Raw genomic sequence first — 24,208 nt, forward strand, 5'->3', positions numbered from 1 at the left:
AGAAATTGTCCTGAAATTAATGTTAGCCAATAAAATCTCAGCCTGGCCGGAAATCATGGGGTGGTGGGATTGAAATCTAATGGTGATTATTCTGCCATATCATTCTTGAATCTTTCTTGATAAAATCATTCTTGATATCTAGCATTTTTCTTTTCAGTTTGCTCCCAAATAAGCATTGAGATTTATCGGAAATCTCCCGTCAATACAACATACATAAACAATTAAACATTCAATAAATTCTCTAGGATGAAATCAAAACAAAAGACAAAAAATTCTGAACAATAATTTAATATTTAAAAATTTTCCAGAATGAAACAGATGAAAAGAAATGAAAAAATTAATATATGTGATTCAAATATTAGACACACACATCAAAAGATAAAGAATAAACACACAATTGATAAGATCTTTGCATTTGGTTCTTTAACTTGTATTCTAGGATATTTGTTAGCATTTCTCATTTTTATACGTGCTTAAAATCATCAAGGATGAGCAGAGTGTCAACAAGAGAGCGAAAAGAGAAAGAAAAAAAAAAGTTGATGCTTGTAGTTCACAATAAGATTGATAGATCTTCTTGCTTAACTAGACGATTTTAAAACATCTCTTATAGTGTGCAACATCAAAAAGTTACTTATAACAAACTCATAGATCCTCCTTGATTGGAAGTTGAGAAGTTTGTATGAGTTGTAAATCATAAACTTATACTACCTCCGCTTGCTATTAATTAATTATAAATATATTTTTTTCAAGTTCATTGAAAAATTGATGTGTATGGATTATATTATAAACCATATACATCTTTTATTTAATGAACATGAAAAATGAATATTTGTTTACGATAGTGATCGGAGGGAGTACAAGATATAGTACTAAAATGACACTCCTTCTGTCCCAATCTATGTCATTTTGGTCATTTCTTATATATTAAGAAATGTAATTATGTTTGTACGAGAAAGAAAAATTACAAGTTGTTTAACAAAATTTTCTTTCATTCGTCCCAATCTATGTCATTTTGGTCATTTCTTATATATTAAGAAATGTAATTATGTTTGTATGAGAAAGAAAAATTACGAGTTGTTTAACAAAATTTTCTTTCATTCGTCCCAATCTATGTCATTTTGGTCATTTCTTATATATTAAGAAATGTAATTATGTTTGTATGAGAAAGAAAAATTACGAGTTGTTTAACAAAATTTTCTTTCATTAATGGTATACGAACGATAAATTAAAGAATTGAAAAAAAAAGTAATAAATAGTTAAGAGTATAATAGAAAAAAATAAAATAAATATTTTATTGGTATTGTAAAACAATTTATAATTTTGAACAATTTTTTTCCTCCAAAACGACTTACAATTTAGAACGAAATAAATATCCAACGAAAAACAAAACACAAATACATATGACCGGTTGTGTGTGTGAGTCTATATATATATATATATATATATATATATATATATATATATATATATATATATATATATATATAGCCATTCAAAAAAACAAAAACAAAAAAGACATATATTTGACCAAAATAAATAAATAAATCAAGACATATATAATAATATTTTTATATATTTTTTTAAGTTAACGATTACAAGAAGTAGTAAAGTACATTTTGATCTCTTGAAACCAAGAATCACTTTAATCTACGTAATATATAATAACATAAAAATTAAATTACTAATTGTAATCTTAGTTCCTGTAATTCAAAACTAAATTGCTAATGTGGACCATGAAAGTAAGCTTGTTCATAGTCGTGCACTATAGAAGGAGATAGTAGTATAATTGAGTTCTACTCTCTTCCAATTAGTCGAGTTTTTATTTCCTCGTATAGCTTGAGAAGACGTTGATCATCTACAAATTATATCACATCTAATTTTTGTGTTTCTTTAAGGAGATCCATAAATGTTGACGTCATACATATAACATATTTTGTTACCAGCCTGTAAAAAAATAAAAATAATCACACCCATGAGAAAACAATACTTAGTTAAAAATCCAACATCACTACTTTAACTTTCAATCTCACCTTTAGAAGACATTGAATCTTTCATATGGAGTCATACCCTCCCGGGGTGCTTCACCTCAACCAAACGCAGCTCCTACTATATCATTGAACAAAACATGTAAGAATCATTACTACATACATAAAGCAGAAAAGGAAGTAATAAACCCAATCTGAAGATAGATACTCACATAAGATTTAACCATAAATGCTCCAAGGTAAGAGCTATATGGAAATGTTCTCCCTACATTTAGTGGAGGAAACATGTATCTTGTTTGAAAAAACATACATCATAATAAAATGATGTAATGTTTGGAATGTGAGAAAAGTGTGTTTATAATGTTTGGAATGTGAGTAAAAATTGTTGTTTAAACAAGATGCCCAAAATTTGTGTTTCCATTTTGGAAACAAATGTGTAATGGACATGAAATTTCCATATTGATTGCATGTTGATTTGGCTTGAATTCAGAACTTGGGACATAACACACAAATCCACCTATCCCTGCACCAATAATATAATAGATTTAAGATCAGTTTGATCAATGATACTGATACAGGTCCAATAAATTTGCATCATGTAAGCAAGTTAAAGTCGTGTAATACCATAATGAATGATATAAAACCTACCCTCAAACCAAAAAAAATTGGTCTTTGCAGCCAAATGGGGAAGAATTTGGATCTCATCATCAATGTAATTGGAACATATGTTTTCACTCATCAAGAATATAAACTATTATTGGATCCTATAATTGGAAAAGAGAATACAACATCAACTATGGAAAAAATTAGGCTTAATAGCAGTTTTAGCCCCCTAACTTTCCCAAAGTTGCGATTTTGGCCCCCCAAGAAAAAAAACTACAAAACCGCCCCCTAAGTTTTGCAACTGTAGCAGTTTTGGCCCCCCAAGGCAAAAAAAAAAAAAAACACGTGGCACCTCACTTAGGGTGCCACGTCAGCGTAGACCGAGTCAAAATTGGCCTTGGGGGCCAAAACTGCCACAAATGCAAAACTTAGGGGGCGGTTTTGTAGTTTTTTTTCTTAGAGGGCCAAAATCACAACTTTTGAAAAGTTAGAGGGCTAAAACTGCTATTAAGCGAAAAATGCAATCACTTTTGTAAATACAATGTAATAGCACAAACTTTTGTAATTGTTGTTTCAATGGATGGTTATTGAAGAACATCTTGTCATTTATAAGGATGATATGGGGATATGCAATTACAAAGTATTGGTTCATGAAACTTTCCTCTATTCCATCCTTGTCGTTTTCCTTCTCAAATTTTGTGCTATCTAGCATTACGTTGAAGTTTGTAAAAAAATCGCGAAGTTAGAGAAATTCAAGTCAAGTAGAGATTAACACGATAAATGACATAAAATAACATTAAAGTAGGTTAAAAAAGAGAAATGATATTTTGACAACCACTTTTTGACAACTTTTGGACAACTTTCTCTCTCATACTCACATGATGTTGTTATCCTCTCTCTTCCTTTTTCTCTCTCCATTGTTTTTGACCAATAAGAAGTATGAAAAACAAGGTTGTCAACAAAGTTATCATCAAATGAATGTCAAAATATCATTACTCGTTAAAAAAAGATGAAGTTCAAAGAATTCAAGTCGAGTAGAGAGATTCATGTAATAAATCACGTGCGATGACAACTCCTTGCAACCAATTATCCTTGTTGTTTTCCTTCCCAAATTTTGCGCTCTCTGACACTAATTTGCAATCTATAATTTGCAATCTATAATTTGCAACTAATTTGCAATCTTCAAGTAAAGATTCACACAAACAAGCAGATGAGATGACAACTTCGCTGCCGGCACGCAAAAGCAGCAACAAGGTAACATAATGTGACATATCATAATGGATAATTTTGCCACAAAAGTACTACTAGTAGAAAATGTCAAGTTACAAATGAAAATTATCACATATGAATATTAGAGATAAAAAATATATTAAATCTGTTTATAATTTTGTCGATTTAGTTAAAAAAAATGTTCCTCTTTAAAAAAAGTTAAAAAAAATGTCAAGTTTTTTTTTTTAATACAAAGACATTCCAACACCTTAATGCCTCACTTAAAAGTTAAATTACATGCTTAGTAAAGTTGGCAAAAATGTTAAAGTTAATAAGTTAACTTGTTCAAACACTATACTTAGATAAGTTATACAATACAATAAGTCATTGTGAATTCCATAGCCATGGCGAAATATAATTAAATTTGGTGCAATTTTCTTTTCTTACATTGAAAATGGTTCATGCAAATTAAACTCATATATTTAGATTATTAATAAATTTATAAAAGAAATATATTTGTTAGATAATCCCTCTTAATATAAGAAAAGAGTATGTTGTGGAAAACTAATTTATGCCCATCAATGGTTGGCTGCCACATCTCACATTTGAGGGTAAATTATGTCTTAAAATTACTTTTTGTGACTAAATGAGGTCATTTAACTGATATGAGGTCATGTAACTACTAATAGCCTATATGTTGGTTAGTTTGCTTATTAAAAAACATAGCAACATTCAATTCCAACTAGAGATGGCTGAGTGCGTTTGAGAGGGAAAGAAGATAGTTTGCTTTTACTTGAAAAAAAATTGTTACTACCAATGACAACTTATTTGTGTCAGCCTTGACTTTTATGTGTACTCTACACAGCTGCCAACCAAATTTGGGGGCAAGTTCTCAAATTCAAATTTCAAATTCAATCAAATTAAGTTTCAATATATATACAAGTGAATACTCATACACTCTCTCCATCACCATTCTCTTATTTTCATCTTCTCTCATTCAACACAGTTCAAAAAATGTTCCACACATGAGTGGAAAAGTGGTAACAATAAAATGAAGAAATCATGAAGATTTTTTCAACTCTATCATCTTCAAGCTTCAAATACAAAATGAGCAACACCTGCAATAAACACCGAAAACAGAAGAAAAAAGGTAGCAACATATTTGTTTCAAATACAATCAACTTCAATATATATCATACCAAAAAAAAAAATTACACTATTATTATCTTCAACGTTTTTAACAAATTTTTAATATTTTCCACTACAAAAGATATATTTGCACAACTATGAACCATGTCACAATATATCACACTTTTATCCAAGATTCAATACTCCATTTCATTCATTGTTCTTCCTAACAAAAACTTTTTTTTTCTTTGCTAAAAAGTATTTTTTTTTCTTTCATATCATTATGTAAAACTAACTACACTTTTTTTCAGCTTATTCAACATGACATGTTCTACATCCAAGGTATAAAAGACATCATTCATAATTTTGTATTTCTTTTCTATTACTTTTACCTTCTTTTTACTAAAAGAAAGAAAATACACGAGCAACAAATAGCAGTATAAAAAAAAATTCAACTAGATTTAAACCAATGGATAAGGTATGATTCTATGCAACAAACTACAAAGAAAGACATTATTATGCAGAAATAAACTACCTTAATTTGATTTTAGTATGCGGTGTTACATTCAATAGAGTTCTTATTTTATTCAAAAGTTTTAATCTTTCATTCTTTTATATATCTAAATAAAATATATCTATTATGTCAAACAAAAATCTTCCAAACCTACTTCTGTAGATCTATATAGATATAGTATATAACAAACTGTGTTTAACAAATTGTCCAAAAAAATATATTATTGCTCTTTAAATTAAATTAAAAACATGATGAACTAGAGGAATAGATCCAAAAACATTTTCAACATGAACATCTTACACTTCTCTCATTAAAAGTTTTAACAGTAGTCCGCAATGGATGAAAAATTAATTTTAAAAATTGATGAATTTTAACAGTAACTTCTTTTGAAAATCTTATTTGAAAGATCTACAGAGAGATGGAAAACTAGGGAGGATAATTGTTTTTGGTACAGAGAGATGGAAAATTATAAAGACTTGGTTTGATTAAAAAAATTACAATTAATTATTATTAAATAAAAATAGATAAAAAGTAGATGTGGCATTTTTTCTTAAAATTTTTTTGTTGTGTGGCTACGACATATCACGTGTGAACAGTTGAAAAATTGATGTGTGATAATGAAAAATTTAATATATTTATTAATAAAAAAAAGTGGTGATAAGAGGCGTAATATTTTTATTTTTTATTTTTGGTATAAGGTGAGGTAGAAAAAATTTGGGGGAAATAGTCACTTTGGTCCTTGAATGAGTGACGAGTAGTCACAATAGTCCCTCAATGTATCGAAATAGCAAAATAGTCCCTGATTGTGCACTTTGTTAGTCAAAATAGTCCTTGATATTAAAATATTTCATTAATATTGTCATATTAGTCCTTATACGTACTTACTTATTATCATTATAGTCCTTATATCAAAAGAGTTATTGTGAGTGTTAAGGGGTTATTTAAGCTTTAGGGACTATTTTGACTAACAAAGTGGACAATCATGGACTATTTTGGAATTTTGATACATTGAAGGACTATTGTAACTACTTGCTACACATTCAGGGATCAAAGTGACTATTACCCCAAAAAATTTGAAAAGAAAAAAAAATTGTTGCAGATGAAAGATGAAGTGGGAGATAAATCTATGTCATTACTGCATCTTTTGATTTCTATCGGAGAACAAAACAAAAAAGTTTCAAATTTAAATTTTTTGATTTATACCATAATAATAATAATAATAATAATAATAATAATAATAATAATAATAATAGTTCCAATGACTCTAAAGCTGCAATGAAGGATAACAAATTTTTAGATTTAGAAACAATATAAATAATTTTCGGATTTTCCTTAAAAAAAAAATTAGATGTCACTTGAACAAGGGTTGGAATCTCAAATAAAAATAAGATCTTCAAGATTTAGGTGCACAAATAGTTACAAATTATTGGTAAAAAAGAAACATGACAACAAAAAAAAACATAAGCTTGGTCTTTTCAAAAGAATGGGGATAAATACAAAAACAGAGAATAAATAGACAGTCAAACTGGTAAAAGAAATCATACAATAGAGTCTAAGTTTTTTTTTTGGAGCAAGTAAAATACAAAAAAAAAAATACAGATTCAAACCAAATAAGATGAAGTTTTGTGCAGATCTACAGACAATTTACATATCTAAGAAAGTTGTTATTGTTGCATGTGCAAAAGAAGAAGTCATGTGGTTTGGTGCCCAAATCATGATGAAATAGGTACAAAAGAGAGCTTACATCATAAAAATTCCATATCTACTGCTAGACTCCTAATATGAGATCAAAGTTGGTAGAAAATGGTGTTTATTGCAGCGGCGGTGCTACAGGGTCAACCCTAGCTAGATAGTTTTGAAAAAGTAAACACATGGGAAGAACATAAACGATGATATCATGAGATTGGTGGTATTTTAATGGACATTATAAGCCAGATGGTTGTGGAGGAGCAGCCACAGCCAACGAAAGGAGAAGAAGAGGTGCTAGGGTTTGTTTAGAGAAGAGAGAACTTCTGATAAATGAAGAGCAAGAGAGAGAAAATTAAAATAAAATGAAAAGTGTTTGTATGTGTGGTGTGAGTTGTTGAACTTGAAGGAAAAAAAGAAAAAAATAAAATGAAATAAAAAAAAATGTGGGAGAGGAGCCTCCACGTGTGACAACAGTAGGGTTAATTAATTGTTTTAAATTTTTTTGGGTCAACTTATTAATTGTTTTTAATGTTATTTACTTAGATAAAACACACCACCAAAAAAAGGATAAAACACACCACAAATCTTGTTTTGTTTTTTTAAGGAAATATTGTTATATTGAATATTACTGCTTCCGTTTCATATTGAGTGACACAGTTGACTTTGTTTCATTGCATATATTTTAACATATTGGATATCATTTTTAAAGAAATGATTAATTATGTTGATTTCAATGATAAAATCAGTATTATCTCCGTTTTAAAATACATGTCACAGATTTACAATGTGTATTATACACATATCTTACTTTGACCACATTTTTTAACTAATATATAAATATAAATGTTAGCATGTAAGATATTTGATTCGTCTCAACGAATGTTTTTAGAATGTATCAAATTTTTATAATTTTTATTTATATAGAATTTTTTAATGGTCAAACTTGTGTATTGACATGTCATTATTGATTTCCAATGCATATGAACACAGTAGTTACTAATTTACGTTGAGTCCCAAGGTTCGCTGCAACGTAATTCTAAAAGGCATAGACTAATTTGCCTTTATGTTTGGTATGTACAGTATATTTACTTAAAAACTCTTTAAATTAATAATTATTAATTTATCGATAAATTAATAACTCTCTAAATTAATAAATTTCTTCAGTCCTGACATTATTAATTTATAGAGTTTTAACTGTATTTAAGTTGGATAAAATTCAATAAATAATAGTATAATGGTAGAAAAAATAATAAATGTTGCATTGATAGTTTAAAGTGTCGATTAGTATTGAGACAAAAAAAATATTAAAGAAACAATTATTTTGAGACGAAGAGAATATAAAAATAGATAAATATTTGTCATACACGAGACAAGTTGTCAGTGATAAAAAATTTCAAACAACAATTATAAACGGGAAAAATTTCCACTAATAATTTTTTAAAATCACTAATATACACGGGAAAAATTGTGACTGCTAAAATGTTCCAACTATTTAAACTATCATGTCGCCTCAATTCTACAAAGATATTAAATAATTATCGTACACGGAAAATAACTATTATACACGGGAAAAGTTATCTATGATAAAAAAATTAAAAAATGAAGAAAAAGGAAGATGTCGCGGAAAATCTAACAATGAGAAGTACTTACTTGAGGTCAACTATTTATTATACACGAGAGAAGTTATCAATGATAAAAAAAAATTAAAATAGTTATTATACACCTAGAAGATTTGTCGTTGATAAAAAGGTAAAATAATTACTAAACACAAGACAAAATGTCAGTGATACAGAGTTAAACATAAATATTACACACAGGAAAAACTGTACCAGATAAAAATTTAAAATAATTATTAAACATGAGATAAGTTGGCTCTAAGACAAATTTTAAAATGATTATTATACAGAGGAGTAGTTGTCGTCGTAAAAAATTCAAAAATAATAATTATACACGAGACAGTCTATCACTGATTCAAAGTTTAAAATAAATATTACACATAGGGGAAGTTGTTTATGATAAAATGTTAAAAATAATTATTAAATACGGACCAAGTATAAAACACGTGACAAGTTATACCTGGTAAATTTTTTAAAATAACTATAAAACATGGGATAAGTTGTCTCTGATATAAATTTTAAAATAAATATAATACATGGGAAGAGTCGTCGTTGGTAAAAATCCAACAATATTTATTATAGACGGGATAAGTTATCGCTAATAAAATTAAAAACAAATTTTACACACGGAAGAAGTTGTTCATAATAAAATATTAAAGATAATTATTAAACATGGGTCAAGTAGTCGATGATACCAATTTTAAATACTTTTTTTCATATTTTTTTAAAAAAATCATTATTAGTTCATTATACATGGGGGAAAATAATGATAAAACACGGGAAAAGTTGTCCATGGTTAAAATTTTCAAATAATCATTACAAATGGGAAAAGCTGTCGTCTATAGAAATTTCAAAATAGTTATTATAGATATGACAAATTGTCAATGATACAAAGTTTAAAATAAATATTATATACTACACCAAATTTCATTGATACGAATTTTAAAATAAGTCTCATACAGTACAGAAGTGTCCATGATAAAAATATTATTATACACGGGACAAGTTATCGCTGATATATATTTTAATATAATTATTATACACTTGACAAGTTGTAGCTGATACTATTATTCATTGAATTAAAATGTGAATAAAATATAAACTGAAATAAATCATCCAATTTCACTACTTTCATAAACTACTTTCAAAACATATTACAAACAAACACATAGAAACTACAATTTCACTATTCAAATTAAATAATCGCAACTTCAAAATAATACACCCTCCGGTCACAAATATAAGCAAAAATTCATGTTTTAAATTCATTCAATTAATGATGTATGTGGTCTTTATTGTAGACAACATACATCATTTATTGAATGAATTTAAAATATGAATTTTTTGCTTATATTTGTTATCGGAAGGTGTATAATTTTTTTTGGGTACAAAAATAATAATATAATTTATATCCATCTTTTTATACAATTTTTAAATAATGTTTTTTTTAATAATCGGATTTGTTATTCAACGTTTTATATACATTACAAAAATAAAAATAATTATCTATTTAATTTGTATACATTTCAACTGTTTATAAATACTTAATGTCAAGTTCATACTCTACAAATTCGTCCCCGACCAACCAGTACCCGTGCGGATGCACGGGTATCTTACTAGTAACTATAAAAATTAATTGTTTGTAAATGATAAAATGTTATAGGTAGTATGAACAATGGATATACTAAAATCCAAATTAAAATCTGCAATTATCCATTGTGTGAGAGGTTTTGTCACTAGTCCTTTTAAAATCAAAATAAATAAATAAAATATTTCTCTATTTTTTGTCAAGAAAAATCTTATATTTCTATCTAAGAAATTATATATGTATATGTATTTGGTACAAACTATGATTTTAGTCACAAAAAAGAAAGAAAGGGTGTAATAAATAGATAAATCTGAAAATGAAACAAGTGGGCTGAACTGTGTGGACATGGGCTTGGTTAGGCCCAATTTGATAACAACATAAGAAAGAGAGACAAAAACCCTAATTTCTATCATCACTGAGCTCACTCGCCGTATCGCGAACGAAGAAGCTCAGATCCAAATCCACATTTCACAATGAAGGTTACTCTCTCAAACCGTAATTTCCCTTGTTCCTTTGATTTCATTGCTCTTATGCTTAAACCATATAGAAATTGTTTTGCAGTTCAACGTTGCAAATCCAACCACTGGTTGCCAGAAGAAGCTTGAAATCGATGACGACATGAAGCTGTAATCTCTTCACCTTTTTTTTTTTTTTGCGTTTCTTCTATTCACACGATTTGTTCTCATGTTCATAATTGTTTTTTTTTTGTTGTAAATTGTAGTCGTGCATTTTGGGACAAGAGGATCTCACAAGAGGTTTTGGGTGATGCTTTAGGCGAAGTATGTTTGAATCTAGAAAAATTATTTGAATAATCCTTAAATTAATTGTTATATTCATTTATAACTGTTGCGTGATTTTGCTACTCGCAGGAATTTAAGGGATATGTCTTCAAAATCACTGGTGGATGTGACAAACAAGGATTTCCAATGAAGCAGGGTGTGTTAACCCCTGGTCGTGTTCGCCTCTTGCTCCACAGAGGTATAACCTTTCTACAGTTTTTTTTGTTTTTTTGTTGTGTTTTTATTAATTATTATAGTGAGGTTAATGATTATACTTAAAATTATATGTACTATAAACCCATTTGTGTTGGTGATGGCTTGACCTTGGAGAGTGCTCCTCCTCGAGGTTTCGGTTTGAATCTCTCCGGTTCCAATTTAGATGGGCTAATTCAGCTTTTTCAAAAGAAAAATTATATGTACTATTATTTGCATTATAGGTGTTGTATACTCTTTATCATTTACTTGAATGGTTCCTTTTGTTTTTATTACTGTTTGAATTATTCGTTTCCTGGTTCGCTGGGCTGTCCGGTTTAACCCTCTATTTTAGATCTTTTTTTCACTTATACGAGACCCAAACTGGTGAATTTATTTTGTATGTTAGTGGATTTTTTGTAGGCATTTCATGTTTGCTTGTTGTTGTTGCTGTTATTAATTATTCCTTTTTAGTTTTGTTAATTATGCTGTTTGATTGTTCATGATGTTTGATTTATTAATTATGTTGTTCGGGTGGCATTGAGCCATTTATGTTTTTCCCCCAAATTTGTCAGCTGCCAAAATTTATACATATATATATATATATATATATATGTATATGTATATGTATATGCAGCAATATGTTTTTTATAATACCAGCGGCTGGTGACTATTTGAGCCCCGCCTCACGTTGCCCTGCCACTCCCCTCCTTTGACGTGTTAATTGCTGACCTGGCCACTTTGCCGTCTCTAATATTAGATGGTTCTCTTAGCAAAGTAGTAAGCCCTTGTTAAGTATTTATTTGGTAAGTTTTAATTTAATGTTTGTTTGAGCAGGTACTCCTTGTTTCCGAGGACACGGAAGGCGCAATGGAGAGCGAAGAAGGAAGTCTGTTCGTGGGTGCATTGTCAGCCCAGACCTCTCTGTTCTGAACTTGGTTATTGTGAAGAAGGGTGAAAATGATTTGCCTGGTTTGACTGATGTTGAAAAGCCAAGAATGAGGGGTCCTAAGAGAGCTTCCAAAATCCGTAAGCTCTTCAATCTTTCCAAGGATGATGATGTCAGGAAGTATGTCAACACCTACCGTCGGACTTTCACAACCAAAGCAGGTAAAATTTCTTCCTGATTCTCTGTTGATAATACATAGCTTTGGTTTTGAAAAATGGTCTTGGAGAACATCCTATTTAGTATTTATCACTTGTAATATATTGTCTCCAATATCTAAGTTGGAATTTTTCAAAATCACTTGCTATTATAATATAGGGTGAGTCTGGTTGGTGAAACTTTACTGTTAAACTTTAAACTTGCTGTATGTATTGTTAGTTAACGTCATATAAGAAATTATGCAATTCAGTTGCCCATTGTATAGATGAGTTTGTGGAGCAAGACTGTACTTTTGGAATAGTGTGTTTCCCTTCCCATCAATCCTTGAAAAATTGAAAGAAGCTAATACACACTGCTTAAGAAGCCGACTTCTATCCCTTCCCACTAAACTTAAAACCTTTGTTTTGTATATTAATTATGCTTTGTTGTGGTTAGAAGTATAGGATGATAGAACAAAGTGACTGCTGTTATAAATGTCGTTAGTTAGTTAACATTGGGAAGGTAGTTGGAAAGTAGTTTAGTAATCGCGGAGTGAATGCAAGAGAATATTTAGTTGTTTTGAGAGGAAGATTTCAGGTTTCTCTAATAACCTGATAGATTGCTAAATAGATGAAGTGGGATATTCCCGTTGCTGTTAATAGGAACTAGATTAAAAAAATAGACACAAGAACTGAATTGCAACAGGGATATCCCTCTGATTCTATTTTTAAATCTCCCAAAACAATTGCAAATTGACAAAACTGACTTCTCTTGCATACAATCTGCTATTGATAGACCACTCTCAACTAATTTCCTACTGCCAGCTAACTTAAGACAATTATTACAGCGGTCGGTTGCAAAATATCCGCTCTTTTATTTGGGTTCCTTTCCCGCTTTCATGGACTTGCATGATAGGAGGTTGACTTGTTCTATCTGAGGACTCATTTTGTAATAGAATATTATCTATGGTCATAACTATGGATCTATAATTTATAATGGTTTCTAGTCACAAAGTAACACGTATCTGATTGTGCAGGGAAAAAGCAGAGCAAAGCCCCAAAGATACAGCGCCTGGTCACTCCTTTGACTCTTCAAAGAAAGAGGGCAAGAATTGCTGATAAGAAGAAAAGAATTGCCAAAGCAAAATCAGAGGCAGCAGATTACCAAAAACTTCTTGCCTCTAGATTGAAGGAGCAGAGGGAACGCCGTAGTGAGAGTTTGGCTAAGAAGAGATCAAGGCTCTCCACCGCTAAGCAAGGTGTTTCAGCGTAGAATGCTTGCAGAGATGAAGTTGATGCTTCACCTGAGTTTTTGTAGTATTATTTTATGCTGATGCTTTTGTTATGATATTTTGCAATTCAACAATGTTGTTTTAATACTTTGTGTTTGATGGATTAATAGAATTTACTTTTACCTTGATGGATTGAGTAGCTTCTTGATCTCTTCTCACCGGTGCAGTTCTTTCCGGACCTTGCGTGTACTTGCTGTGTTCGATGTCTGATGTTTTTGCATTTCAGCAATTTTGTTTTAATACTCGTCTGATGAATCGATTGGTCTCTTGATATATAGTTGGGGTATCTATTGACTGTTGCGGTTATTTACACACCCTGTTGTGGACCTGTTGTGTTTGTAGCCTTGTCTGTCACTTGGGTTGCCATTTTTGAGATTCTCAATGTATTCTTTATTAAACTGTCATTTTTCACATTGAAAACACGCACCTGCTGTGTTTGTATGCAGGGCTCATAGCCTTGTCTCGCTGTGGTTGTATGCAGGGCTCATAGCCTTGTCTCACGCTTGGATTACCAATTTTGAAATTCCCAACGTTTACTTAATTAAACTGAGTAATCTTTCACAATGAAAATTGAATGTGATGTAGAGCTCTAAGCGGTGAATTTCAGCTTCTCACAGCGAATCAATGAGGATTGAGTATTGCTTTTCATTGACATTTGCAGATTCAGTTTCAAATGAACCAAGTGGAGCTGTTTTTGCAAACACAACACAATGAAGTTGGTTCATAATTATATGTTCCCAAACTTAAAAGTTTTTGAGATCTGAGAAATAGGATTACCCTTAGTTTCTTTGTCTTTAGCAAAAGAGTTTTTGATGAACTTTTAAAAAGTGCTGCTCGTGCTGATTGATCTTATAACATCTCTGAAGAGTAATACCTCAAATTCGTCCTTGAATTATCAGCAATCCATCAAATTCGTCCCTGAATTTATCGAAATATCTATTTAGTCCCTGAATTTTGCAGACGTCTATCAAATCAGTCCCTCCGTCCAAAAGCACCGTTAGTGGTGATGACATGTCCCCTTGCATGCTGTGTTGTCCTGTACACGTGTCAACAAGGCAGCCGCGTGTACAGGGACGAAATTGATGGAAATGGAGAAAATTCGAGATTTAACTTTTGAGGGTAATTTTTCCTGTGTTTCCAATTATACCCCTCTATTACCATTGTCTTTCATCCTCACATTTTTTTCACTCAGAAGCATCAAACCAGTCCCTAATCTTTCACCTTCCCGCCTAAACCGTCACCCTCTTCACTTCTCCAAAATCATCATCATCACCAGCGATCAGCCATGTATGCATGCATGTGCAGCACTTGCATTGAGAGGATTGAAGCCAGAAGATCATTGTCATGCTTGGTTGACCCTTGGATCATACAGGGCAACTTATAGCTACTTTATTCAACCTGTGAATTCTCAAATTTACTGGGGACCAACACCTTATGAAAAACCTGTGCCACCAAAGGTGAAAAGGACAGCAGGAAGACCTAAGAAGAACCGGAGAAAAGATGGCAATGAGGAACCTATTGGTGGGAGTAGCATGAAGAAAACCTATAATGACACTCAATGTGGAAGATGTGGACTGATGGGACATAACTCAAGAACTTGTGCAAAACAAGGTGTGGCTAGGAGACCAAAGGATTGGATTGACACTGAGCCTGAAGAACAAGTACAAGGTAATGTGGCAGGTGTGGAAACTGTTGTTGAGAATGTTGCTACTGAGGTGCAACAAGAGAATGTTGCTACTGAGAATGTTGCTTCTGAGGTGCAACAAGATAATGTTGCTACTGATTATGGACCTGTAACTGATGCAGTTTCTAGACAGGTATGACTTTATCCAAAATATGGATCGATTTGATACTTACTGGCATAATTTGAGGACTAATTTGATGGATTTTGTTATAATGTAAGGGCTGATATGATTGATTTTATTTGCAGATAATGAGTACAAGGAGATATGGCATGAGAGGACCAGTGATTCATTCAAATGACATGCATAAACAAACACCACTGAGGGGTCCTGCTCCACATAATTCAACTGCTCCTGGAATTGTTAGAGTTCAAAATCCAAATTACAGGTCCGCTTCTACTCAACCCCAATACATGGAGTTTATCCCAACTCCAGGATTTCCAAAGCATCGATGCTTGTTTAAATTATGCTTTTGGACTAGTTTAATTATTGCTTTTTGGACTTGTTTAGTTTATGCTTTATTGGATATGTAATCACTTAAGAACATCAAATGATTTGATGACTTGATGGCTATGTAATTTGCATTTTTTGGCTATGTAATGACTTATGATGGTATGCAATGTATGTCTTTTTATAATCAAAGTGTCTGGCTTTTACTTTTTACTTTATTCAGCAAATGTATGCCCAAGGATCAAAGTGATATCTGGTGTGAAACTTCAAGGACCTATTTGATGGTAATTTCACTAATTTGAGGATCGATATGATGGATATGCATATAATTCAGGGACCATTTTGATTGAAACTGTTTTTATATCAGCATTTTGTTAACTTCTTTTCTACCAGTAGAAATTAGCTTCAAAACTGTCTGTTTTTATATCAGCATTTTGTTAACTTCTTTTCTACCAGTAGAAGTTAGCTTCAAAACTGTCGCATTTTGTTAACTTCTTTTCTACCAGTAGAAGTTAGCTTCAAAACTGTCTGTTTTTATATCAGCATTTTGTTAACTTCTTTTCTACTAGTAGAAATTAGCTTCAAACAATGACCAATGATTTTTTAATTTCGAATTAAATCAACAAAAATTGGGTTTTATGTTTTTGAATTGGGGAAGAACACCTACTCAATTCATGGAAGAATTTTGGAGGATTTTGAACTCTAGGTGACAAATAATAACATTAGGGTTTCATATTTATGTATTTGGGGAAGAAAGAGCCGTTAATTTGGAAGTGGAGAAAGAGCCGTTATTGAGTACAAGGAGAAAGAGCCGTTGCCAATTTTCTGAAAATCCATCAATTTGGTCCTTGGAAATTTTCTGAAAATCCATCAATTTAGTCCTTGGAAATTTTCTGTAAATCAATCAATTTGGTCCCTGCTTGCGTGGCATCTGACGTGGCAAGCCTTGTAAAAGGTTAACGTTACACGTCACCTCCGTTAACAGACCAACTTAACGGAGGGACTGATTTGATTGACATTTTGTAAATTCAGGGACTAAATTCAAGGACGAATTTGATGGATTGCTGATAATTCAAGGACGAATTTGAGGTATTACTCCATCTCTGAAGGTGTATACATCTATTGGGTATCTACCTAACATTTTTCTCATTTGATTGTTGCTCAATAAATCTCATATCAAGCTTTGAAAACAACGCTACACGATTATGACTATCTTATGAGGGTAACCGATTGTTTTTGAATCTCTCATTGGAGTGTCATGTGGAATAATCTCTTTCTATATACAATAACAGACACTAGGAGGAACCTATGAACTAATGCATTGGTTCGGTGGAGTTCACTTGAAATCTTGAAATGTGCTCTTTTAATTTTTCTTTGGGTCATGCTAACTTGAGTTTTAAAGACACAAGTTAGCAAGTTGTTCTAACTTGTGCCTTAGCATTTTTTTTTTAGGAACATTTTCCTTTTTCTTAAATATCGAAACATGTTTCAAGTGCTCATTGATGACTTATGACGGAATAGGTCTAGAACACACCCACACGACTTATAGCATGACATTTGTATAAAATTTTCATGGCTCTTACATTTATCTATGCCAACCAAAAAATTAGAAGAATATTATTATGCAAAGAGGATCCACAAACACAATCCACATGGGGAGCAAGAAAAGATAAGTTAGGATTACATGGGACAAGCATGTCCACAAGTTTAATTTAAAAACTATCTACCAGCATTGAAGCACGTGGCAGATGTCCAAGCAAACGTGGCAAACTAAGTACACATGGCAACCCAACATGTTTGCCACCTTTTACTTCTTAACATGCAATCCTCGTATAACGGTGACAAACGGTTCACTTTATAAATCGATCAAATTTCATGACCGAAATAGAAAGAACACATTGTGATCAAACACAAGTATTCAGAAAAAGAAAGCAAAAAAATTTTGAAGGAAAAAAAGAAAGAAACATGGCAGCAATGTTCATGACTAGAAACGCAATCTTCCGCTTCTCAAAGGCATTCCCTAACGTACCTTCACTCTCCCTTCCTAAACCCTCCAGAGTCTTCGTTGCTTCTGCTTCCAACCAATCAGACGTAAGTTAACTTCATTTATTTCAGTATACACTCACATTGGTCACAGTATAACTGAAACAATTTGAATGGCAGTAATAGCAATTTGAAATTGTTATGTTGCAACTTATTTTAATGTTCAATATTAATCTAAACAAGGTTTACTCTTGGACAAAATAAGAGAAAAATATAGATTAGTGTTAAAGGGGTGTAAGTGTGAAATATGTGTCTCATCTCATTTGTTCATCGAAGTTTTTAATTTTTTTGTATATTTATTTTTTCAGTGGAGAAATTCAGCAGAATCAACAAGAAAACCTTCAACCAATTGGGCCTATGACCATTCTTCATCAAAGACAAAACGTGATGCTGAAATAGCCGATAGAGCAAGAGAAACAATGAGTGAAGGTGTAGATTCTGAGGACATCAAACAATACGCACGTGATGCAAATGAGGACATCAAACAATTTGCACGTGATGCAAATGAGAAGACAAAAGATGCTGCAGGTTCAATGTGGGAGAAAGCCAAAGAAGGAACAGACAGAGCTGCAGAGAAGGCAGAGAATGCTGGAGAGAAGGCTAGAGACTATGCTTATGAAGCAAAAGACAAAACCAATGAAGCAGCAGGTACTATGTGGGATAAAGCTAGAGAAGGAACAAATAGGGCTGCAGAGAAGGCTGAGAGTGCTGGAGAGAAGGCTAGAGATTATGCTTATGATGCAAAGGAGAGAACAAAGGATGCTGCAGAGAATGCTGGAGAGAGCATAAGAGACTATGCTTATGATGCCAAGGATAGAACCAAGGAAGCTGCAGAGAGTGCTGGGGAGAAAGCTAGAGATTACGCTTATGATGCAAAGGAAAGAACCAAGGAAGGAGCGAGTTACATGGCTGACAAGACAAAGGAAGGAGCTGAGAAAACAGCGGAGAAGACGGGGGAGGTTGCTGGGTCGGCGACTGAGGCTTTGAAGAGTGCTGGGGAAATGGCGAAGAAGACTGCCCAAGGAGCGTGGGAGACGGCGAAAGATGCGACACAAAAGATCAAGGAGACTGTTGTTGGAAAGGATGATGATGATGATCGTGGTAGTGGTGGTGCTGGTGTAGTAGTAGATGATGATGGTGTTCATGAATTGGGGAGCCAGAGGAAGGTTTATGGTCAGACTCAGAGCAAGGATTATTGAAAAGAAGGATTAAGGTTTTAATTAATTAGGATAATAATATGATCTTGTGTATGTATATATGTTTATCAACTTTCAAAATGCAGGTATGTTTGTTAACATGGGTTGCTTAAAACCCTCAAGAAATTGCTTGTTTGGTACTTTTAAATAATATAATATGAGTACTTTTTTATGAACAAATAGAATATTTTTTAGACATACGGTCATTTCAACAGCTTGTGAGTAATATATATCTGTGGCCTCTTTAAATAAGATATACCTCAAATTTCTCATATTTTCATAAAAACTCTCAATGGAAGTTATCATTCGATTGAATACTCTTTAAATAAGACTCCCAAACTATATTGGCTCCATAATGGTTTCTTATGATATTAAATTAGTGAATCTCTTGCTAGACCATCACATAGCTTCCATACTGGCCTCTGTGAGACAATACGTTAATCTTAACACAATCTAGAGTAGGGGGCTTTAGAGTATGCTAGAAAATAGTTTGCGATTAATCAAGTATGAGTGATTATGTTCCACATCAATTAAGAATGGAGGAAACAAATGATATATAAGAGAGGGAACCATAAACCCATTGTCTTAAGGTTTTGGGTAAGAGTGTGTTGTTTAAGTCTCTTATGTTTCTGGACGTTAGACACATTACCGCTCCCTGGACTCCCCAACAAGATTGACTAATGATCTTTTGCACATGCCCTAGATTATAAACGGGTAAAAACCAATGAATCTATGTCCCTCCAAATCTCATAGATAATAACACCAAACTAAACATTTTGATTATCATGGTGTAGGTCTATATGATTAGGGAGAAGCTTCATCGTTCTTAATACATGTCGGATCACAAATAAGATGTGTTGAGATATAACTTAAAATTGATTTGTTTTTGGAACAAAATTGTGACATGATTTAGAAAAATTGTAGCACGATTTGGTGATTTCGGAAAAAGGGTGTTCTGAAGAACAATTTGGAAAATCGTGACACAATTTTGCATATTAACAATAATGGTATTGTGTATGAAATGAAATCATGATTAGATCTGTACAAATCATGGTGTGTTTTGCTTGAGATCTAAACACTATATAAGCATCATTTGACTCATTTGTTGAGAGCTGGAGAATCTCATGAAAATCAAAGGAACTTATAAACTAAGGCATTGTTTGGAACAAAGGAAGGAAACCTACCAGAAAAGAAAGGTTATAGAAAGAAAGTGTTTCCATCGTTTGGTTTGATTATAAACAAGGTAGGAAAAAAGCTTTTTCATGGGTCCCACGTCAAAAAGCAATCCTCTCTCTATCCTCTTCAAATTGGTGAGAAAGTTAACGTCAAAAAAAAAATTGGTGAGAAAGACCACATAAAACATATATTTGTTGAAAAGACACAAAACCCAAAACTTTTTTTAGGGGAGAAAAACCCAAAACCATTTTATATAATATATATTAACTGAGATTATAATATAATATTTGTATATTTGTACGTACTGTCTTTAAAAAAATATATGTGCACGTACCGGAAAAATTTCATGCAAATGGTTAATATATATACATATGCTACAATAAAATAATTTTTTATATTAGATTGATATCGTATAATAGATAAAAAAAATATAAAGGTATAAATGTCATTAATTAAATATAGCTCATTCTTTCCTTTCACTTTCTATTTACTTTCATTCATTCCAAACAACCATAAAACTCCTCTCACTTTCTTCTCACTTTCCCTCTACTTTCTTTCCTTTAACAATCTTTCCTCTTACTATCTTTTCTTTCACTTTCTTTTCTCATCCAAACATACCCTAAAAGTTGAGGGTCTTTGGGTGAGATTTATTGGTTCAAGAGTTGAATCTTGGAGAACCAAAAGAGGGGCTTTTGGAAATGAGTTGATGCCTTTTGGGGAGTGATTCATGTGGAAATCACATGAGAAAGTAGTCATTTCTAAGCAAGTTGGATGAATCTTAGGAGACCAAAAGAGAAAATCTTAAAAAATCAAAGTCTAAGATTGGTTCCTTTTGAGTTAGATTCTAGAGTTGAAAAACAATTAGCAGTGAAATCCTTGAGTCGCCTCTTGGTCACATGAAGAGATTATGAAAATGGTAGAAATTATGGTTGCTCTTGGAAAGCTTGTTGAACTAATTTCTTTTAACTCTTATATATTTTTATAAAGAACTCTTTCAGATATAGGTTATTGTTGGATCGAACTGAGTTAATAAATCTTTGTGTTCTTTACTTTGCACTCTTTTTATCTTGTTATTCTTTTGTTCCACTGCGGTTTTATTATACTCTTGTTTGCTAAGTTAAATCTACATCTGTTGTGGTTATTTTAGTTATTGATTGTCTTTGATACTTGTCTTACACAATTAAGTTTATCAGTAGTTTATCGGTGTGATTGAGCTCTCAAATTATTCGCATGAAATTATAAGGTAAAAGAAATCTTAATAAAATATCTTGTTATTCTTAGGTAAATTCTACTTAAGAGAGTTTTCACCTTGTTTTATTTCATGTCGGCACAATTCAAAATAAAAAACAAAAATCACGTCGGCATATTTCCACAAAAAGATAAATCACGTCGGCACAAATAAACGGTCCTGCTACGAAACATCCAAACAAACGTGAAAAGGCTAATTATACGTGGCACCCCCAACTGTTTTCCACGTGTTACTTCTAACATGAGGTCCTAGGTTAATGGTAACAAATCCTCCAGTCTATAAACCAATCAAGTTTCATTTCATTTCAAAAGAAAACACACACAACACAAGTGTCATCAAACAAAACACAAACTCGAAAAACTTAAGAAGCATGGCATCAATGTTGACAAGCAACACACTATTCCAAACCTCAAACTCATTCCCCAATGTCCCTTCACTCACCCTTCCTAAACCCTCCAGGGTCTTCTTAGCTTCCAACGTAAGTTAACTTCATAATTTTATATCTAGAGTAAATTTATTTTGGTCCTTCGTAATTTTCTAACGATTCTTGACAATAATAAGATTCAAACGAGTCTTTGAAATTTTTATACTATAGATAAATTAATCTCTAATTTATTATAAAGGAAATGTTAACCAGTGCCCCCGAGACATTAGTTAAGGCCTTTAAATGTTAACTTATCATGAAAACATGTGTAATCAATGTATCGAAAATCGAAATATTTAACTTTTTTATAAAATAATTTCTTCTTTTGGAATCCTTAAAGAGTGTCCCGGGGGCACTAGTTAACAAGACCCTTATTATAATAGAACTAATATTCATTTGTCAGAAAATTGTAAGTAACAAATAAATCCTCGTTCTTACTTATATCTATATCCATATATCTATATAATTCCGATGTATAGTTAAAACAAATATAAAAAAAATAGTTAAATTGTTTTGCGCACAAAAATAATATAGTTAAAGGGAGTGCAAACAATGACTTTCTTCACTAACAAAAACAAAAATACATATTTTTTTATTATATTCAAGGTTAAAGGAAGTACATATAACCTTGTGGATAAAAAAAATATTGTTGAGAGGGATACTTCATTAAAAATGGTGAGTGAGTGTTAAGTTTGATGTAAATTAGTCATCTAAAGATATTTCACCCCAATAACATAACATAGTTAAGAAAAAAAAAAGAGAACTATACATTTTTTCTTTATGCTAGTATATATTTTTGGAAAATGCTATTTATCTAGAAAAATAGCATCAAGAATTTTTCAAGACACATGTGGCAAGTTTTAATTGCATGATTTATTTGTCCACTTCCTATTTTTCAGCCACACCTCCTTGAATTGTGGCAAATAGTGCATTGTGATTGGTTGCTTTTTATTCTTGAAGAATTCTTGATGTTTTTTTTCTAGAGATATAGCATTTCTTCTCACAATCATTGTATATTTATTTTTGATGTTTTCTTTTTCAGTGGAGAAATGCATCAGAAGGAACAAAAAACACTTCACTCAGTTGGGCTTACACTTCTTCTACAAAGACAAGAAGATATGCAGATGGAACAGCCGGCAAAGCCGGAGAAACGGTGAACGCAGGCATAGATGACATCAAACAATTCGGACAAGATGCAGATGAAAAGATAAAGGACGCGGCGAGTTCAATTGCGGATAAAGCAAAAGAAAACACAGACAAGACTGTAGAGGCAGTAGGAAGTGCTGGAGACAAGGCAAAAGATTATGCTTATGATGCAAATGACAAAACCAAGGAAGCAATAGGTTCTGCTACTGATAAGGCAAAAGAAGGATTTGAGGCAGCAACGAAGAACACACAGGAGGCTGCTGGGTCAGCGACAGAGGCTCTGAAGAATGCAGGAGATCAGGCAAAGGAGGCGGTGGAAGGAGCGTTGGACGCGGCCAAGGATGCAGTGGCTGGGAAGGAGTAAGGGATATTAATGTAAAAAATGATGAATTAAGGCTTTCATAATATTATGATCTTGGGAATGTATGTTTCTCAACTTTCATAATACAGATATGTTTGTTAACAATATTTGCTGTATAATTCCCTCAAGAAATTGATTGGAGATAATTTTTAGTTAAATGAAAAGCTATCATCAATTTGTGTGTGTGTGGTGGGAGGTTGGGGAGGGGGGCTGCAATGGTGTTTCCTCCTCTTCCAACCATCGAAAAATGTTTGAAGAGATATGAGAATCAATAAATAATTTCCACAAACGGCACCAATAATTTAGAGTGGACTTGAAGACGACAATTTAAAATTGCTCTAACACGATGGAGGATCGATGTTGATCAGCAAAATGAGTGGTGTACCTGATTCCAACGCTTAAGCCGGTGAGGGTTTTAGGAGAGTTTATAGGTTTAACCGAATGGAAAATCTACCTTTCACCTGGCATTTGGGTTGTGTTTAATGGATTCTAGGTTCGAAATGGCTATGCGGTTTATGACATATATCCTATATGAATCACATATTGTTTGTCTGATTGATATAGAGGGCCATGATTTGATCAAGAGATTTTGGTTCTTTGTGTTATTGAGCCGGATGTGGCATGTATCACTAAAGGTGGGCATTTGAGGATCGGTCCATGTTTCTCGTTTTGAGTCTCGACCAATCTATAACGCTAAGATTCAAGTAGTCTTGTTGGAAAAATTAGATATAGAATTATTATAAGGTAATAAATAACGAGAACTATTATATCAAATTAATACAAATCTAGATAACATAATTTCG

The 24,208-nt window shown here is 32.1% G+C and overlaps 4 protein-coding genes and 2 long non-coding RNA genes across 6 annotated transcripts; 4 read left to right on the plus strand and 2 right to left on the minus strand.

The window, feature by feature from the left end:
- Positions 1–1,593: 1,593 nt before the first annotated feature.
- LOC146943928 (uncharacterized) lies at positions 1,594–2,924 on the minus strand. The gene is made up of 4 exons (XR_015028119.1): positions 2,634–2,924; positions 2,198–2,508; positions 2,031–2,106; positions 1,594–1,944 (listed from the first exon to the last, which is right to left on the minus strand). It is a non-coding gene; the product is annotated as an uncharacterized LOC146943928 (long non-coding RNA).
- A 1,806-nt stretch (positions 2,925–4,730) lies between these two features.
- LOC146943929 (uncharacterized) lies at positions 4,731–7,511 on the minus strand. Its single transcript, XR_015028120.1, has 2 exons — positions 7,184–7,511; positions 4,731–4,915 (listed from the first exon to the last, which is right to left on the minus strand). It is a non-coding gene; the product is annotated as an uncharacterized LOC146943929 (long non-coding RNA).
- Positions 7,512–10,748: 3,237 nt separating this feature from the next.
- On the plus strand, positions 10,749–13,806 carry LOC146943930 (small ribosomal subunit protein eS6-like). The gene is made up of 6 exons (XM_085742270.1): positions 10,749–10,811; positions 10,894–10,958; positions 11,054–11,111; positions 11,202–11,310; positions 12,141–12,413; positions 13,424–13,806. Exons 1-6 carry the CDS (start codon positions 10,806–10,808, stop codon positions 13,657–13,659), a joined length of 747 nt encoding a protein of 248 aa, XP_085598396.1. The 5' UTR covers positions 10,749–10,805; the 3' UTR covers positions 13,660–13,806.
- Positions 13,807–14,631: 825 nt separating this feature from the next.
- On the plus strand, positions 14,632–15,980 carry LOC146943931 (uncharacterized). Its single transcript, XM_085742269.1, has 2 exons — positions 14,632–15,495; positions 15,609–15,980. Exons 1-2 carry the CDS (start codon positions 14,761–14,763, stop codon positions 15,891–15,893), a joined length of 1,020 nt encoding a protein of 339 aa, XP_085598395.1. The 5' UTR covers positions 14,632–14,760; the 3' UTR covers positions 15,894–15,980.
- A 1,716-nt stretch (positions 15,981–17,696) lies between these two features.
- Positions 17,697–19,245, plus strand: LOC146943932 (uncharacterized). The gene is made up of 2 exons (XM_085742271.1): positions 17,697–17,901; positions 18,162–19,245. The coding sequence occupies exons 1-2, from the start codon at positions 17,776–17,778 to the stop codon at positions 19,050–19,052; spliced, it is 1,017 nt and encodes a 338-aa protein (XP_085598397.1). The 5' UTR covers positions 17,697–17,775; the 3' UTR covers positions 19,053–19,245.
- Positions 19,246–21,773: 2,528 nt separating this feature from the next.
- LOC146943933 (uncharacterized) lies at positions 21,774–23,563 on the plus strand. The gene is made up of 2 exons (XM_085742272.1): positions 21,774–21,952; positions 22,941–23,563. Exons 1-2 carry the CDS (start codon positions 21,845–21,847, stop codon positions 23,406–23,408), a joined length of 576 nt encoding a protein of 191 aa, XP_085598398.1. The 5' UTR covers positions 21,774–21,844; the 3' UTR covers positions 23,409–23,563.
- The last annotated feature ends 645 nt before the right edge of the window (positions 23,564–24,208 follow it).

Source organism: Medicago sativa, chromosome 2 (assembly GCF_051527215.1).
Source record: "Medicago sativa cultivar Bolivia chromosome 2, Bolivia_mono, whole genome shotgun sequence".
Classification (NCBI taxonomy): Eukaryota; Viridiplantae; Streptophyta; class Magnoliopsida; order Fabales; family Fabaceae; genus Medicago; species Medicago sativa.

Bases quoted from the DNA above. Each gene is read 5' to 3' on its own strand.
- LOC146943930 (XM_085742270.1), top strand. The intron at 10,959-11,053 runs GTAATCTCTTCA...TGTAAATTGTAG, and splicing joins ATCGATGACGACATGAAGCT to TCGTGCATTTTGGGACAAGA. The intron at 12,414-13,423 runs GTAAAATTTCTT...CTGATTGTGCAG, and splicing joins GACTTTCACAACCAAAGCAG to GGAAAAAGCAGAGCAAAGCC.
- LOC146943931 (XM_085742269.1), top strand. From the start codon at position 14,761: ATGGAAATGGAGAAAATTCGAGATTTAACTTTTGAGGGTAATTTTTCC. The intron at 15,496-15,608 runs GTATGACTTTAT...TTTTATTTGCAG, and splicing joins CTGATGCAGTTTCTAGACAG to ATAATGAGTACAAGGAGATA.
- LOC146943932 (XM_085742271.1), top strand. From the start codon at position 17,776: ATGGCAGCAATGTTCATGACTAGAAACGCAATCTTCCGCTTCTCAAAG. The intron at 17,902-18,161 runs GTAAGTTAACTT...TTATTTTTTCAG, and splicing joins CTGCTTCCAACCAATCAGAC to TGGAGAAATTCAGCAGAATC.
- LOC146943933 (XM_085742272.1), top strand. From the start codon at position 21,845: ATGGCATCAATGTTGACAAGCAACACACTATTCCAAACCTCAAACTCA. The intron at 21,953-22,940 runs GTAAGTTAACTT...TTTCTTTTTCAG, and splicing joins GGGTCTTCTTAGCTTCCAAC to TGGAGAAATGCATCAGAAGG.